At 44.3% G+C, this 17,413-nt stretch overlaps 1 protein-coding gene across 1 annotated transcript in view; it reads left to right on the forward strand.

The window, feature by feature from the left end:
* The first annotated feature begins 2,085 nt into the window (after positions 1–2,085).
* The window catches only part of HNF4A (hepatocyte nuclear factor 4 alpha), a 90,056-nt gene continuing 74,728 nt past the window's right edge, over positions 2,086–17,413 (forward strand). Inside the window, exon 1 of the mRNA XM_060230874.1 lies at positions 2,086–2,482. Within this exon, the coding sequence (XP_060086857.1) occupies positions 2,434–2,482 (49 nt within the window). The 5' untranslated portion in view covers positions 2,086–2,433. The remainder of the gene's footprint in view (positions 2,483–17,413) is intronic.

Genomic DNA, 17,413 nt, shown 5'->3' on the forward strand with positions numbered 1-17,413 from the left:
CCAGGTTCCCTCATTGATCTGTTGAGGGGATTTGGGGAGCATTCTGGGGATGAACAGGGATGTCATGTGACATGCTTATGTCACCCAGAAGTGACATCATCACATTGGTGATGCTGGGGTGATGCTCTGGTTTGGGGGCAAAACTCTACAATAAATTTGCCCTCAAACCATAGAATTTGCCCCAAACCCAGAGTGTCTTTGTGTGACATCCCTGTTTAGGGGTGGGGTTTCCCCTGCTGACCAGCTGGTCCATGGTAGGGAGAAGGCCTCAAAATCAGGGGATTCCCTGCTCAGACCTGAAGACTGGCAACTCTACCAGTGACCTGAAGAGCAAGGTATTATGCTATAAGAAGGCATTGGCAGGAGTTTAATAATGTAATAATTATGTACGGTATATGATCATCCTTTTGAAATCTGAACAAACCACAAGCCACTTCTTGGAATTTTTACCAAAGACAACTAACACTTCCCATTTTATCTCACTGTATGCAATGTTGGAGTGATGTTGAATGTTTATGATTATAATCTCAGGCCGGGGAGATTATAGGGAAAGAAATTGCAAACAAAGATGCTGTAAACCATCTACTTCTGCAGATACCCGACTGTGCCATTCCTCCACCAGTGTAATTCCTTATTCTGCCATAACTCCCTCTCCTGTCTGCACAGACTGCTAGAATGACATCAGAAGGTCCCATCTTGGCACATGTTCTTAACTAGGCATGGAGCAGCCTGCAGGAAAACAGGGCCTACTAAGAATCTGCAGAATCAGGCCAGGACAACCCTGGCCTAGAGCTCTAGAGACAGCTTAAGCTAAGTATTATTATTCGTTATTCCATTTGTCAAGTTACCTGCCCTACAGTTGCTGTAAATAAAGAGGCCTTCAGCCAAATGGAACTGGATGCTTGTTTGCTGTACAACAGAAAGTGCCATCAAATTGCAGCCAATTTATGGAAGCCCCATAGGGCTTTCAAGGCAAGAGACCTTTAGAGGTGGTTTGCCATTGCCTGCCTCTGCATAGCAGCTCTGGACTTCTTTGCTAGCCTCCCATCCAAGTACTAACCAGGGCTGACCCGGCTTAGCTTCTGAGATCTGATATCAGGCTAACAGGTCAGGGTACGTATTAGATGCCAAAGAAGGCTTTTGAGGGCAACTGAATGACGTGTAGGAAGTTGAATATATGCAACAGAGAAGTCAGGGCTTCTTTTTCCTGTCTTTTTAACATTTGACATTAAATGGTGGTGGAAAGTGCCATAAAGTTGCAGATGACTTATGGCAACCCCGTAGGGTCTTCAAAGCAAGAGACATTCAGAAGTGGTTTACCGTTGCCTGCCTCTGCATCGTGACCCTGGAGTTTCTTGGTGGTCTCCCATGGTTGATCCTGCTTAACTTCCAAGATCTGACAAGATCGAGCTAGCCTGAGCTATCCAGGTAATAGCATATTATGTTTTATATGTGTATTTTTAGCTCTGACTGCAAATTGTTTCCATGGCACGTTTTTATTGTGCTGTTTTCATTGTCAGAAGTGTGGTGGCTCTGATCAAACGGAAAGACAGGATAGAAATGTTGTAAACAAATGTGCACACACCATACGGCTCCAGTGCCTGCATGGCTAAATGGAACCATAGAGAGTTACTGCTCCATTCCTTCCACCAGCAATCTGGGTAGGAAGACGCCCCATAGGTCCCTGCAACAGAGCAGTAGTTTGATCTGTCTATAAACATGGACAAAGACACACACACACTGGCATTAATGCTCAGAAATGCCCATTCACAAACACACACCCTTGTAGATTTATTTACACTGCCTCCGGTACTGATTCACACACAACTGTGTGCATTTTTTTAAAAAAATAAATAATCATCTCTTCCTGTAGGTATATATGCACACCGCATCAACAAGCAGGGTTCACAGGGCCTCCTGCGTGCATGCACAGACACAAAGCCTTTGTTCTCTGTGTTTGTTTGGTGAGAGCAATAAAATGTCCTCTGTCTCAGCAGCTGTGAAACTGACCTAGTTCACACCTCTCCTTTGGGAGTCCTCCATCTGCTGGGCTCTGGGGCAAATTCCCTTCAGCTTCTGCATCAAGGCGAAATAGGAAGGAAGGCAATCTCCTGGCTCTGGGGTCACCCTGGGCTTGAAACCAGGTGTCAATGGAAGCCCCCTTCAGAAAGTCTTCCATAAAAGTCCTGTTTGGATTTCAAGCTTGGGAGCAGTTGCTATAGCTACTGTGGCAGACGGCACCTTGCAGGTTGGTTTCCATACAAGCTTGGTTACTATTTAACATCTCCACCCACATTAGGTCTGATTAAGTGAATCAATAAGATAACAGGCAAGGCAGGGCTCCTCACCCGAACTCCCTCCCTCCTCCGCCCAGCTTCTTTTCTTGTCATTTCACACTTTCTCAGTTTTCCTCTAGATTTATGCCGATGAGAAATGGTCAATGTCACCCCACAGCTAAGTGCTAAAATGGAGGCTCCTTATGGTGAGTACGCAGGTTAATCCTTCTCCCTTCTCTTCATGTGGCTGATAAGGAACTGTGTACAAGAGGCTTAGGAACTATGGGCTGGACTATTGCGGCATGGTAGCTTATGCCCACATCTAGAAAATCTTACACCTGGATCCAAAACGCATTATTAAAGTGTCCATTTTTCATGGATTTCTGTGTAACTTTTTTCCACCCATTGTGCTGAAGAGGCAAGCGCTATTGATGTGGGCTTTGTTCAAAGATTTGCCTTCCTAAAAACTGAGTCTGCCCATTAAGAATGCCATGTGAGCAAAGTCTGGGGGAATTAAATGTCAGGATTCAGGAAGCCAGCCTGGGTATGTTTAGGACCATCAAATATGCCGCAGGGGATTTTTTGAAAGTTCTTTGTGCACTAGCATGATTGGAAAAGTGAGCATTTTGAGACAGATGTTTTAAACAGTAGTGAATTTAAGGATCTTGTGGAGATGCATCCCTCCCAGTTATTTAAGAAACCAAACATAGTAATGCTAACAGAAATCTCAGTGGACATGAATTTATTTCATTCTGGGTTCGGTGAACAGGAAGCAAAGCTATATTTTTGCAGAAATCTTGTGTGGATTGTGATGTCACATTAGGGACACTTATTGTTTATGTAGTTGAAGTGGTATAAGTTTTTCTCAAGGGCCCAGCCCATTTTTACATTTTCAGTACTATTTCGTGGACATGAGTAGGTTATTCCTGTTCTTTTGTGGACGGAATGAGTTTGTTCAGAATGAATTTTAAACACCCACCGAATTCAGGCATGTATCAATAAACTTAAACATCATCTTTCAAAGTAGGGCTGCCAGCCTCCAGGAGAGACCTGGGGATCCCCTCAAATGACAGCTCATCTCCAGACTACACGGATCAGTTCAATGGATGCTTTGGAGGGTGGACCCTCTGGCACTTGAGCCCACTGAGGTTCCTGTCCTCTCCAGGCTCCACCCCCAAATCTTCACAGGTTTCTTGAAGCTGGCAACCATATACCCCCTGCTGGATTTTTTTCTTTAGCAGGAACTCCTTTGCATATTAGGTCACACACGCCTGATGTAGCCAATCCTCCAAGAGCTTACAGGGTTCTTAGTACAGGACTTATTGTAAGCTCCAGGAGGATTTGCTACATTAGGGTTGTGTGGCCTAATATGCAAAGGAGGCACAAAAAAAGCCCTGCCCCCAACTTGGCAATTCTACTTTGAATTTGGGTGCTCCCAGGCTTGCTCTGAACTCAAGATGCGCATAATACATTTTTGCAATTTGTACAGATACTATCCTATACAGCACGCAGGAAATGATAACTTATGATTCATTTTATCAGCTGAATAGAAATAATTTGGATTGCAAACAGTGATGTAGGTTTTGTTTGCAAATGTGTCCTATATTTCACAATAATGGTTGCCTATAAGGCATGAGTGGCCCCGTGGCGCAGAGTGGTAACGCAGCAGTACTGTGGTCTGAACTCTCTGCTCATGACCTGGGTCCGATTCCGGCAGAAGCTGGATTCAGGTAGCTGGCCCAAGGCTCATTCAGCCTTCCATCCTTCCGAGGTCGGTAAAATGAGTACCCAGCTTGCTGGGGGGAAAGCGTAGATGACTGGGGAAGGCAATGACAAACCACCCCGTAAAAAAGTCTGCCGTGAAAATGTTGTGAAAGCAACGTCACCCCAGAGTCGGAAACAACTGGTGCTTGCACAGGGGACCTTTCCTTTCCTTTCCTTTCCTTTCCTTTCCTTTCCTTTCCTTTCCTTTCTAGAGTCATAGATTTAGAAGACCTTCAGCAAGGGAGAACCTACCAACCCCCCCAAAGTAATAACTTTCATTGTTGAACTGCTGTTACCTTTAAGACACAGCCCTTCAGGTATTTTAATAACAGACGCATTACTATACCGGTAGTTATTTTTATATACAGACAATCAAGTGGTGTCCTGTATATCATGAGATATTTTCAATGTAAGGCAAGGGGCAGAAAATCATGAACTTCATCTTTCTATTCTGACTTGTCGTGATACTGCATTTCTACAAACACAGCAGGAACAGTAGGACTGATGCTGCTTTCATATGGTGACAATCCTCCATGCAGTTCTTGTTGCTGCTGAAAATGGTGAAGCATTCATAGTGGCAACGGAACATCCACAGAGATGTCCCTGCAGTTTCCTTGACTCTGTGCCACTCCCCCAGCAGCCATCTCCCACCACCGGTGGAGGACTCTGGGGGCTCTTTAAAAAAACCCTGGAAATGGTAGGTATTTCTAGTGTAGTAACTTTATCATTATCTATTGCACTGAATTCCCAGCATTTGTTTTAAAAAAGATAGGCCACTAAGCCTTTTCATAGCTTTCGTAGGAGTTGTCCTTGAAAGGGCAGCTTCTGTGAAAGTTCTCTCAGCCCCACCCACCTCGCGGTGTCTGTTGTGGGGGAAGAAGATAAAGGAGATTGTAAGCCACTCTTGAGTCTCTGATTCAGAGAGAAGGGCAGGCTATAAATCTGCAATTCTTCTTCATTGTAGAGATACAGGTGCAGCTTTCTTGCAATGTTTTCACAACAAAAAATCTAGAGACTTTTTGAAAAATGAAATCTTAGAATCCAGCGGAACCAACAAATTGTGACAATAGATCGTTATAATGCTATTGTACTCTAATGATTTAGCATTTGCCATTTTGTTTTAAAAGCCTGAAAAAAACCTTCGGGTTGCATGGGAAAATTGGCAGTCACAGTGGGGTGAGACAGGGGAAATTTCATCAGAATATGGGAAGCCCACAAAAACACAAAGCTTCCCATCCTCATGATGTTCTAACTTCCATCTGTTCTAAAAGACTGCATCAAATCAGGTCAGGGGAAAGATCACATCAAAAGAGGGGAAAACATGGAAAGTGGATAGTTAGAGGACAATGTCATGTGGAAGCTTTAAAAAACCCTTTCAGTTTAGATGCTAAACTGGAACAAAACATTTGTGCAGAAGCAACCCAACATACTTTCATATTTTATCTCATTTCAGTGCTGTTTCTATTACAGATTTTTGTGTTTCCAGTGCAGTCCCTTTAGGAATTTCTGGCTGGAATGCATTAATGTTTCTGTGTGACCAGTAGATTCTGGGGATTTTGCTATGTTTTGCTCTTGCATTGCTGGATGGCTTTCTGGAGTTTTGGATTTTTCAGGAAGAAAGGAAGTCACACTTTAAGTAGCAAAATGACAAGTGCTTAAATTTCACAGCAGTCCCTAGTTATTTTTGCAATATCGAATGATACACAGAAAAAGCTTACCAGTGTCTACAAAGTGCATCATTGCTTTCTTATTTGGATATCAGTACAAAGTAGTTTTGGTTTCTGTGCTGTCTTTAGTTGCCAGTGGTAGCATGTTGGACTGGGATTTGGGAGCCCCATGTTCAAATCAAAGTTGGTGACCTTGGGACAGTGACATACACTCAGCCTCACACTCACACCCCCTCATAAAGTTGTTAGGAGGATAAAGTGGGAGAGGGGAAAATGATGTAAGCTGTTTGGGTGCCCACTGGGGAGTAAGGTGAGGTATAAGTGAAGTAGCTAAATAATGAAATAATTACCAGAGTGGATGATTTACTGATGCCAAAGAAAATTATAAGCAACATCTGAAATGAACTTTATGCTGCCTTTTACTGAACTTGCTGAAAAGGTATAGTAGGAAGACCAACTTTCAAACTTGGCAAACTTCCTTCTTGGTCTTTTGAATTCTGACTCAATGTGGTAGGCACAACAACAAAATGTTGGGAGGCGGAGCCAATCACGATATGTCAGGGAGCATAGTAATTATTCAATATATAAGGCAGAAACTCTGTTTAACTAATTGCTACTGATATTAAAAGTCTTCTGTGTGTGTTTAAGTGCCATCAAGTCTCTTTCAACTTATGGAAACCCTATGAATCAATGTTCTTTGGAGCATCCTATTGTTAACAGCCTTACTCAAATCTTGCAAACTGAGGGCCACAGTGACTTCCTTGACTGAGTCAATCCATCTCATATTGGGGCTTCCTCATTTCTTGCTGCCTTCAACTTTTCCAGTGACTCTTGAATTCTCATAACATAATCAAAATATGACAGCTTCAGTCTAGATGTTTGAGCATCTAGGGAGAATTCAGGCTTGATTTGATCTAGTATCCACTAACTTGTCTTTTTGGCAGCCCACAGTATCCATAAAACTCTCCTCCAGCACCAAATTTCAAATGAATCAACTTTCTTCACATCAGTTTTCATCATTGTCCTGCTTTCACACCCATATATAGTAAATGGGAATACCATGGCATGAAATAACTCTATCTTGAGTGCCAGCAACACATCCTAAGAATCTTTTCTAGCTCCTTCATGGCTGCTGTTCCCAGTCTCAGTCTGATTTCTTGGTTACAGCCTCCTTTGGGCTGATGATGGAGTCAAGGAATACAAAATCTTGAACAATTTCCATTTCTTCATTTGCAACCTTGAAATTGTGTAATTCCCCAGTAGCCATTACTTGTGTCATTTTGATGTTCAACTGTAATCTTGCTTTGGCACTTCCTGCTTTAACTGTCAGCAGTGTCATTTTACATCTTCTAGCTTTAGTTATATGAAGAGCTGCCTGTTAAAATGCAGTCCTATGCCCTGAAATTCATGTCCCATAGGACTGCACTGTAAAAAGTAGACTGGGATGGTGATTTTGCACCAGGAAAATGGCACAAGAGCAAAGTAACCCTTCTCTTACAGCATTGTCTCCCCCTTTAAATCCCACCCCCAGAAACTGCATTTGCTTAAAAATAATTGTCAAGTAAAATAACCACAGCACTATATGCAATGTACGGTTCTGCCCTTTAAAAAGGTAGTTACCTGTGCAAGGATCAGTCATTTCCAACTCTGGGGTGACGTTGCATCACAATGTTTTCACAGCAGACTTTTTACGGGATGGTTTGTCATTGCCTTCCCCACTTACCATCAGTAAAATTCCCCCTGAAAAAGAGCACTCCTGCCTTCCTTCCAGGAACTAAGAAGCAAAGTTGGCTTTTGCATCCATTCCGGTAGGCCATTCCATACTAACACACACACACACCCTACACAAAATGCCCTCTGTGATTACCTCAATTGCCAAGTGACAAAGGTTGTGCATTATGTCCCTGTATCCTGTCCCATCACTGAGTAATGGGAGGAGGAAGTGAGAGGGAGATGCTTTAAGGAAATACTGTAAGAATGTTAAGCATGTTTGTATTTTGAGTAAAAACATAATACTATTAATTGGGCTTGCCTGTTTCCTTTATAAAGTTTATATCTCCTGTAGCTGGCATTACATTTTATGGCTCACATGACCCAGCCCAACAAAGTGACATTTATGTCAGATCTGGCCCTTGTAACAAATGAGTTCAACACCTCTGATTTAAAGTATTCAAATGCCACATTTTTCCTCACACCCAAGGCAGCTTACACAGGCAACATGTTGCATTAGAATAAAAATAATGTACAAAGGTTATCGCCTGAAATGTACACCAGTTTGGTGTAGTGGTTAAGTGTGTGGACTCTTATCTGGGAGAACCGGGTTTGATTCCCCACTCCTCCACTTACAGCTGCTGGAACGGCCTTGGGTTAGCCATAGCTATCGCAGGAGTTGTCCTTAAAAGGGCAGCTGCTGTGAGAGCCCTCTCAGCCCCACCCACCTCACAGGGTGTCTGTTGTGGGCGGAGAAGATATAGGAGATTGTAAGCTGCTCTGAGTCTCTGATTCAGAGAGAAGGATGAGGTATAAATCGGTGGTCGTCGTCTTCTCCTACATTGAAACAGAACCTTCTCCAAATAATGAGCTGCATCCTACTAGCATTTCCACTTGATATTGCTTCAGTTCCCCTACTTACTACAACCTCCATCCTGTATTGCTTTTGTCCACATGGCTCCCATGATCCCATAAGGATTTCAATCATCAAAAAGGGTTTATCCTCCATTCACCAGCAGTAGAGCTTGTAGGGTGAAACCCACTGACTAGGGTTGCCAGCTTTGGGTTGGGAAATGGCTGGGGAGTATGGAGTTGGACAGAGTACAAGAAGCTCAGCCCATATGTAATGCCATGAAGTCCACACTCTGAAGCTGCTATTTCTTTCCAGAGGGACTGATCTCTGTAGTCTGGAGGCAAGTTGAAATGCTAGGAGAATTCTAAACCCCACCTAGACTTAGAACAGATAAAAGGAATTACTTTTTCATCCAAAGAGTAATTAACATGTAGAATTCACTGCCACAGGAACTGGTGGCAGCTACAAGAGGCGATAAGCATATGGAGCAGAGGTCCATCAGTCACAGCCACAAGGTATAGAGGGAATATGTCTAGGGCAGGGATACTCTGTATTCTTGGTGCTTGAGGGCAACAGTGTTCTGGAGTTCTAGCCCCACTGATGGACCTCCTGATGACACCTGGGTTTTGGTCACTGTGTGACACAGAGCGTTGGACCAGATGGCCTGATCCAACATGTGTTCTCTTATGTTCTTAACTATGTTCCACCAAATATGATGTTGAAGATGCGACAACAACCTCATTAACTGCTGGTAGGATGAGTTCTTCATCAATTGTTACATGGCTTTCCAGATTTAGAAATCATCAATGAAATGGTGTATGATACATGCAAACCATTAGTGTTTTGTTGTGAAGCATCATAATACATATTTGACAGTGTTGGCCACTTTGGAAATTTGTCATGAAGTGACCGAAAATGTTCTTATCTGCATTGTTAGGATATGCCTTCTTCAAATGTTCAGTCTGGAAGGCTTCACTGCCTCATTAGCATCCCCCCCATATTTACATTTATTTTTACCTCGTTATATTTTCAAATCTTCCTCTTATTATCCGAATTTTTATTATCCACACCCCCAATTTCTCCTCAATTAACCACATTTTCCTTCTGTCCCCTAAGTTTTTTCTTTACAAACTTTTCATATTTCAGCAGAATGACCATATCCACCAGGGGACCAGGCAGTGAAACTTTGCTTTATAGGTTCTGTCCCTCCTGTTCTCTTAGGTAAGGAAGGAATTAACTAGGTATATATAAACAGGCAGGCTGCTGAGGTACTTTGCGACCTTTGCGTCATCAAGACAAGGAGGAAGTTGAAGTGGTTGAATAAGGTTTCCTGGTCACTACTGGCCGCCAGCAGGGGTGGAAGGTAGGGTTGCCAATTTCAGGTTAGGAAACTCCTGGAAATTTGAGGGTGGAGCCTAGGGAGGACAGGGACCTCAAGGGGGTACAATACCACAGGGTCCACCCTCCACAGCAGCCATTTTCTCCAGGGGGACACTAATCTCTGTAGTCTGGAGGTCAGCTGTAATTCTGAGGGATACTCAGGTCCCACCTGAAGGAAAGTTAACTTAGGGTTAAAGATCCAGAAGCACATGACCTCTGTAGATCACATTAACTGTGTCGAATCCCTGTGTAGACAGTCATCAGACTCGGTTTTAGACCCATTTGGCAGCTGCTACTGTGCAGCTGTGAAAGGATTTATCATAAGATCATGATGGCCAGTTTGATCTGGCTTTAAAGGAAGCAGCTTTCACTAGCCTTTGATACAGAGATGATTTACTGGAACTGAGGTACATTTTATGACTAGCTTTAGAACTGGATCACAGCTGAAGATGAGCTGGCCAGTGGAGCAGAGAAATCGGCTACCATGAGCTGATTTACATCGTTTTCAGACAGTACTGCACACTGGGACCCTGCCAACTGCATGCACATTTTCACAATATCTGTGGTTGGCCTGTGGCCTGAACAGGGAAAACGAGCACATTTTCAGCTTCGGTAACGTTGGACTATGCAACGTCTGGTGTGCAAGAGGAGAAAAAGTTCTAGCAGGAGACTGCTAGTCAGACAGGAATGTGTGTCTGTGTCTCTGCCCTCTATTTAGTGGCATTTCCTTACATGTCCACAGAATGCTAGGCTAGAACGGGGTTTGATTCCCCACTCCTCCGCATGCACCTGTTGGTATGACCTTGGGTCAGTCCTAACACTGTCAGAGCTGTTCCCTCAAGAGCAGTTTCTGTCACAGCTCTCTCAGCCCTGTGTCTGTTGTGGGAAAGAGGAAAAAGATTGTAAATCATTCTGAGACTTTGAGTGAAGGGCAGCGTATAAATCCAATCTCTTCTTCTTCTTAAAATTTCCTCCTGTCCTGGAAAAAAAAAACACCTGAGTTCCATGTAGCAAATACAGAGGCTTCACACACATGCAGTGTATGTGTGTTGCCTCTACTTACACAGCATTCCAGCCAGCCCCAGCAGGAGGACTGAGAGTAGCGTGTAGTGTGTGTTCCCACTGAGAGTAGCGTGTAGCGTGTGCTCCCAAAATGTGCAGTTGGCTGGCTCCTGTTATGCACAAACATATCTCAAATGGTGTGGTATGCCTTTAGTTCAGTTTGCTTTATTACGGTCCATGACCAATGGTGTGGTATGCCTTTAAAAGGTGTTGGATGGAAAAAGGGTTGGCAGGTGCAACTTTTTCTCTTGTACCTGGCCAGGGTAAGGGAAACTGAAATTATCCCTTTGGCACACCTCTTAAAGGCATGTCCACTGAATCTGGTGATCCACAATGGGGACATGTTCTGTCCAAGAGACTGCTGGTATAACTGCTGCTGTAGTGCGTTTAGAGACAATGCTTTCCTTTTGTGGGTCACATCTTCCCATCTGTTTTAAGCAGTTAAAAAAAATGAGAGCTCTCCCCAGACTCTTGTTGTTTAAGTGTCTGTCTTGAGAAAAGCTTGCCAAGTTTAGCTGAGTCTGAAGACTTGGAGTGAGGGAAAAACAGAGGGGGTGCTCCCAGACCAAAGGCAGAAGAGCAGCTGAATATTGGCTGGAAGAGGGCAGTCCTTCTAAATAGTTAGGTTAGAAAGTTATCTAAACATTGGAAGAAGGAAAGTTGGGTTAAAACAGAGCATGGATTCAAGGCATCCATAAGGTCTAATGCCAAGTGGAATTTGGAAAAGGATTAAGGAGTCTCTGTTCTGCACAAATTAATGTCAGGCTGAACTCTTTCGAATAGTATTTATTTGAAAGAAGAGAGAAGCAGACAGATTGCTGAACAGTTTTACCGTAAGCGGCAATAATGAATTCAGAATGTGAGAAAGCAGCGACAAAGAGCCAGAGGTTTCAAATGACCGCCACCCCAACTTAATACTCAAATCTGAGATGTTGCCTGCACAAAGACTGCTCTTCGCACATTCCTACCCACCTCCATTCTCTCATAGCTAATTCACACAACCAGACTGCCATCTTAGGGACATCTGCATGACATCACATTGGGGACGCTGTGCAGGAATGTAGAATTGATCTTCCCTACTACACAGATGCAATAGCCCACTCAAGACAAGGAAATGAAATGTAGTTACTGCATAATTGCAAAGCTGCTTGATAGACATACAGGGTGGTCAACTGACAAGCAAATAGATCAGTCATTCATGGGATTGCCAGGCATCCCACTATAGTGGGCGGCTTCCCACCAGCGTACTAGTTTGCCCACTGCCTTTCCAAGTGGCAGAAAGATAATTTAGAAAAACCCTCCAATATTGACTACGTCGCACTATCACTTTGGGGGGAAACTCTGAAGTGACTTGAGGTAGCTCTAGAAACGATTGGAAACTCTATGGCAAAAACTTTAGAGTGTCTGATTATTGTCTATTTGACTGTGATCTGCTTAATGTGGAAAGAGATAGTTGGATAAAATCTTATAGGTCGTTTTCGCACTTAGCGTTTGCTACCCATATTCCGCGGAGCAATTATGTCCGGATCATTTTCCTCGTTTTCGCACATTGCCTCTTTTGTGGAGTCGCTTTCCATGAAGCCCCGGCTCAAATCATTTTCGCACTAGCATCGACTTCAGTTCGATGCCCTGTCAATCATTTTTTTTTTTAAGCGCATGTCTGGTTGCGTTACTACGTAACAACGTAACAATGAGCGGTCACAGCTGTTCCTTCCCCTTCTTTTCGTGGGCAAACCACATCACGTGTGCTGCTTCTGCTTATGGATTGGCTGCAGCTGTAGCATCCTCCACAGCCCTTTATGTATTGACAGAAGCATTCACAGTGGAGAATCTGGATAACGAGACTATGGCATGTCTTTATTCCAGAGTGGAGGTTTTGCTTTTGTGTCTGTACGCCGGACGCCAACTGATTAATGCATATGCAAGGAGTCTCACTTCCATGAGAAGCCTCCCAGCACTAGATTTCCCCCCCCCCCAACACTTATGTCCGCAGGGATCGACCCTGATTCCGTAGTTCCGTATGACCAAATTCCGAAGTTGCGAAATATCGCAATAACGCTGACAGCCTGAAGAGAGAGAAAGAGAGGGGGGGTGTTTGTGTGTGTGTGTGTTGCAGCTTCTTCCCTTCCCAGCCTCGCTCCCTCCCGGCCTTTCCACAGTGCTGGATGCGAAGGTTGGGCTTGGAGAACCCTCTTTGGCTCCCCCTTTCCCCATCCCGGTCTCAGAGACGTCATGGGAGGGATGTATAAAATTTCAAGGCAGAGGAGTAGAGAGAGGCAGTGTGTGCTGTGAGCCAGCGATTAGGAGCTGGGCAGCAGGAGTGGCAGCGGAGCCCAGGCAAGCGAGCAGGGGGCCAGGGTCCGCCTCGAGCTGCGCGACCGCGGAGCACGGGGCTCTCTCGTCTTGTCCCGTCCCGTCTCTCCATGAAGCCGAGGCGTAGCTCTTGAGGGGCGAGTCCACTCGGGCGCTGCTGCCGCCGCCTCAGCGAAATAACGCAACTAAAATGATTAATAATAAAAAAAAAATCTAAGAAATAACGAAACCGCCTTAAAAATGGATTTGGATTACTCAGCATAAAACTACAGGAGCAGCGTAAAACTACAGGAACAGTGAAGTGGCAATTGAGGCTATTCCAGGGGTTTTTTTTAAATTATTATTTGTTTATTTCGAAATATCGCTATTACGCAAGAAAAAATGAAGTTTAAAAAAAAAATGGTCGTGCGGGCACTTTTGGGAAGCGCCGCGAACGGCTGATGATTGGCCAAGGGGGTGGATGGAGTGGGAGGATGGAAAGGCAGAGGGTGCCGCCCACAAAGCAGTCGATGCGGGGTGGATCCGCAAGTGGATGGATTTCCCACAGCAAACTCCGCGGAGTGGATCCACAGGTTTTCGGAAACTCCGGAAGCATGTGCATCAAGATACTCCGGCGTGAAACCCCTGAAGCCCCGGAGCAAACCGCAGCCCCGGAGCAACATGTGGAAAATCCAGGAAAAGATCCGGAGGTAAACGGGATGCCACACCGGAGTAAACGCTAGTGCGAAAACGACCATAGTGAAGACTCGAGGTGTGAATTGGATAATTTGAGACTTCTTTTAGTGGGGTTGGATTTTTAGTTCTTTTCTCAGTCAATTAAGATTAAAAGCTATTACGTAAATCTCTATATTAATAGCTTTTAATCTTAATTGACTGAGAAAAGAACTAAAAATCCAACCCCACTAAGAGAAGTCTCAAATTTATGTATTAATACATTTTCTTTTTAATTTCCATCTTAGTGTGACACTGTTCAGAGCCCTGGCTGTACAAGCGGTATCATTCAAGTAAAGTATCTCCAGTTTCTTCCACAGTCTTTCTAAATTGCTATAAGCAGGACTATACTGGAAGGATAGCTGTTTGCTGGACCAGGAACAACACAGTGGCCTTTATGGAGTTCCTATAAAACTGCACAATCTTGTAAGCCCTTGTTTCCTCTTGGGTTCAAGGCTATGTCAGCCAAGTCACTATACATTTGAAAGCCGTTCTCAATCACTCATGATAGCACGTTATGTGTTTGCCAGCTGGCCAAGGAATGTGAAATAAAATTCACTAATTTTTTCACACTGTACTTCTGAGAAGTTGGGATGATGCTAGAAGCACGAAAGAAACGCTATCCAACAATTCATGGTGGACAGGTCATTGAGCGAAGGTGTTGCACTTCCACCGCCTCAGAGATAAGGCCACCACAGGGCATAATAAGTTCACTTTCCATCCCTGCAAAGGCCTCAGACTCTGACAGGAAGCGGTTGAATCTTCGCCCTAGTCTACTCCATCCTTTCAGGACACTCCCTTCATACTCCTGCCATTCTCTCTGAGGCAGCTCTGTGGAGAAAGGAGCAGCCACGACTATGCCCTCCATGGCTCTATGCTGGAGGAGCCTGAATAGATGCTCACAATCCCTGGGAATCTCTTCCCCTTCTTCCAGGTATTGCCTCCAATCTCTTGAACACATGAAGCTGCTGTATACTGAATCAGTACTGTCTACTGAGACTTGGTAGGCAGAAGGTCTCAGGATCAGTCCCTGCCTGGCATCCCCAGGTAAAGGACCTGGCAGCAGGTGATATGAAAGACCTCTGCTCAAGATCCTGGAGAGCAACTGGCATTTTGAAAAGTTGAAAATAAAGCTCTAAAATGGTGCCATGACTCCATGGCGGGCTTGGGGGCATGGCCTCATCTAAATTGGCCCTAAGGCAGAGCAGCATATATGACTGCTATAATGGTTGCAGGTTCTCTTTTGTTTTGGCGATTTTTAAGCATGGTGCATTGATGGTGTGTACACAGTGTAAGCATTTCAAAGAAATTACAAGGACTGCTGCAATTTGAAGCCACTGCCATTAAGAAGACTGATGTTCTGCCATGTGTTAATTCTTGTTGGGGCTCTAGACAAGTCAGTTGATATCTACTGGAGCTGGTTTGAGCGCTCCGGTGTTTTTTTTAACAATTTGATCATGTTTTACTTTATAAAATGACTTCAGCAGGACTCTGGAGGTGATGGTGGCATATATATTTGCTAAAGAAATAAAGGCACAAGTGGTACAGTCCTTTCATTGATCCATACGACGTCGTAATCCATAAACAGGATTGCTTGTTTCAATGAGCACTTACGTCCAATGGTATAATCCTCATCAGAGTTATACCAATGATATTAACAGATTTACAAGGGTATGTCTCTGCTTAGAATTGCAATGCAAATTTTAGACATGGGGTTACGTTCAAACAAGTGTGCTGTCAAGTGTTATACATTCCCAGGAGATGACTGTACCATGTACACAGTTGTTTGAGCACTGGAAGTGTTTAGAAATTCCAACTACATACAGCTACCAACTCCAGGCTGGAAAGCTCCTGGAGTCTTGGAAGGGCAGGGTTGGGAAGGGGAGGTCATTCGGCAGAGTTTAGCCCTAGATCCCACCCTCTGCAACAGCCATTTTCTCCAGGGGGACTGATTTCTGTAGTCTGGAGATCAGTTCTAATTCCGGGAGATCTGCAACCTGGATCTCCTTCCTGGAGGCTGGGATGCCTACAACTGCCTTCACAGGTTGTATGAAAAGCTCTACCCCTTTTGGATCTGCCACAATCCCTACTTTATTGTGTTTTACTTCAGGATCCACTTTAACCTCACCGACCTGTGTCTTACTACACTGAAAGGACTGTGCTCATCTGACTTAGGCGAACTTTTCATTTTATGAGTCATCAATTCATTAAGCAGATCAATAATCGCTTTCCTCTCTGAGGAATAGAGTACCTGAGGCTAGGAGTGGGGAAAATGCCATTAGGAGTATGGAGAAGCAGAGAGCTGTCCTGGAGGCCGCCTCACGTTCTGCTTCCTGAAGTGCCATTGACACACACCACTTAGCACAGCCAATGTCAACAGCAAACCTGAGGGAATAAGACAAAACCAAACACATTGGCACTCCTCAGAACAAGAGTCATAAAACCTGCACAAACCTGAATAAGTGGCACAACAGCCTCTTTATGCTGTCCAGATCAGTAGCTGGCCTTGCTGAGGATGTTTGCTGACAAAGAAATAACACACACCACAGATTTGTTCACCCAGTTTATGACTCAAAGCCTGGAGGTTCTAATGAGGAGATCTGCTGGGGCCTAGTAAGTTACCTCTCAAGCATTGCTCACTAACCAGCCATTAATATCTGTTTACATTCTTTAAGAAACATTACTTCCACATAGGGTTGCCAGGTCTGACTCAGGAAATGTCTGGGGACTTTGGGGATGGAGCCAGGAGCCAGGTGTGACAAGCACGATTGTGAACTCCAAAGAGAGTACTGACCATCACATTTAAGACAACCACACTCTTTTTAAATGCCTTCCTTCCACTGGAAATAATGGAGGATAGGGACACCTTCTTTGGGGGCTCATAGATTTGGAACCCCTGGTCCAATCTTTTTGAAACCAGGTGAATTTTTTGAGAAGAGAAACCAGATTATGCTAAAAATTGGGTACCTATACCTAAAAAAGCCCCAGTTCCTCCAGAGCCCCAGATACCCACAGATTGATTCTCCATTATACTTTATGGAGACCAGTCTCCATAGGGAATAATGGAGTGCCCAGTGGACATTTCCTCCCCCCCGCTTTCTGATAATCCTGAAAGGGGGAGAGGGCCTCCAACCTGGGGGATCCCCTGCCCCCAGCTGGGGATTGGCAACCCTGCTTCCACAACAGTGGATTTGTAAGCTCCAATCGCCTCGTATCCACAGCAAGTATGATATCCCTGGCCTAGCCTGTTGGTGAGGGGCAGGATTTGAAAATGCAGGACTGGTTAAGCAGAAGAATAATCAGAGGTTCTCTACAAACTTTCCTTATCCATTCACTAAAAATTGCTTTCCTAGTTCAGGTCACAGAAGAACAAAATGGTGGATGCATCATATTCAGCAGGGAGGTTTGTTCCTTACTGTATTTCATGTTACCGTAATGAAAATGAAGAGAACAATATTACAGACCTTCCCTTCACCCCCTTCGTTCTCTCTATCTTCCTTCACCTACCACCATTAAACTGCAAGCCTAAATGCAGTTATAGCCTTCAAAATCCACTGATGTCCATGGTCTTGTAACACTGTTTAGGATTAGGGATGCCAGCTCTGGAGAGTTTGGGAGTGGAGCCTGAAGAGGGTAGGGTTTTGGGAAGGAAGGGATCCATGGGGTATAATGCCATA

The sequence above is a fragment of the Heteronotia binoei genome, chromosome 2 (assembly GCF_032191835.1).
Source record: "Heteronotia binoei isolate CCM8104 ecotype False Entrance Well chromosome 2, APGP_CSIRO_Hbin_v1, whole genome shotgun sequence".
NCBI classification, from domain to species: Eukaryota; Metazoa; Chordata; class Lepidosauria; order Squamata; family Gekkonidae; genus Heteronotia; species Heteronotia binoei.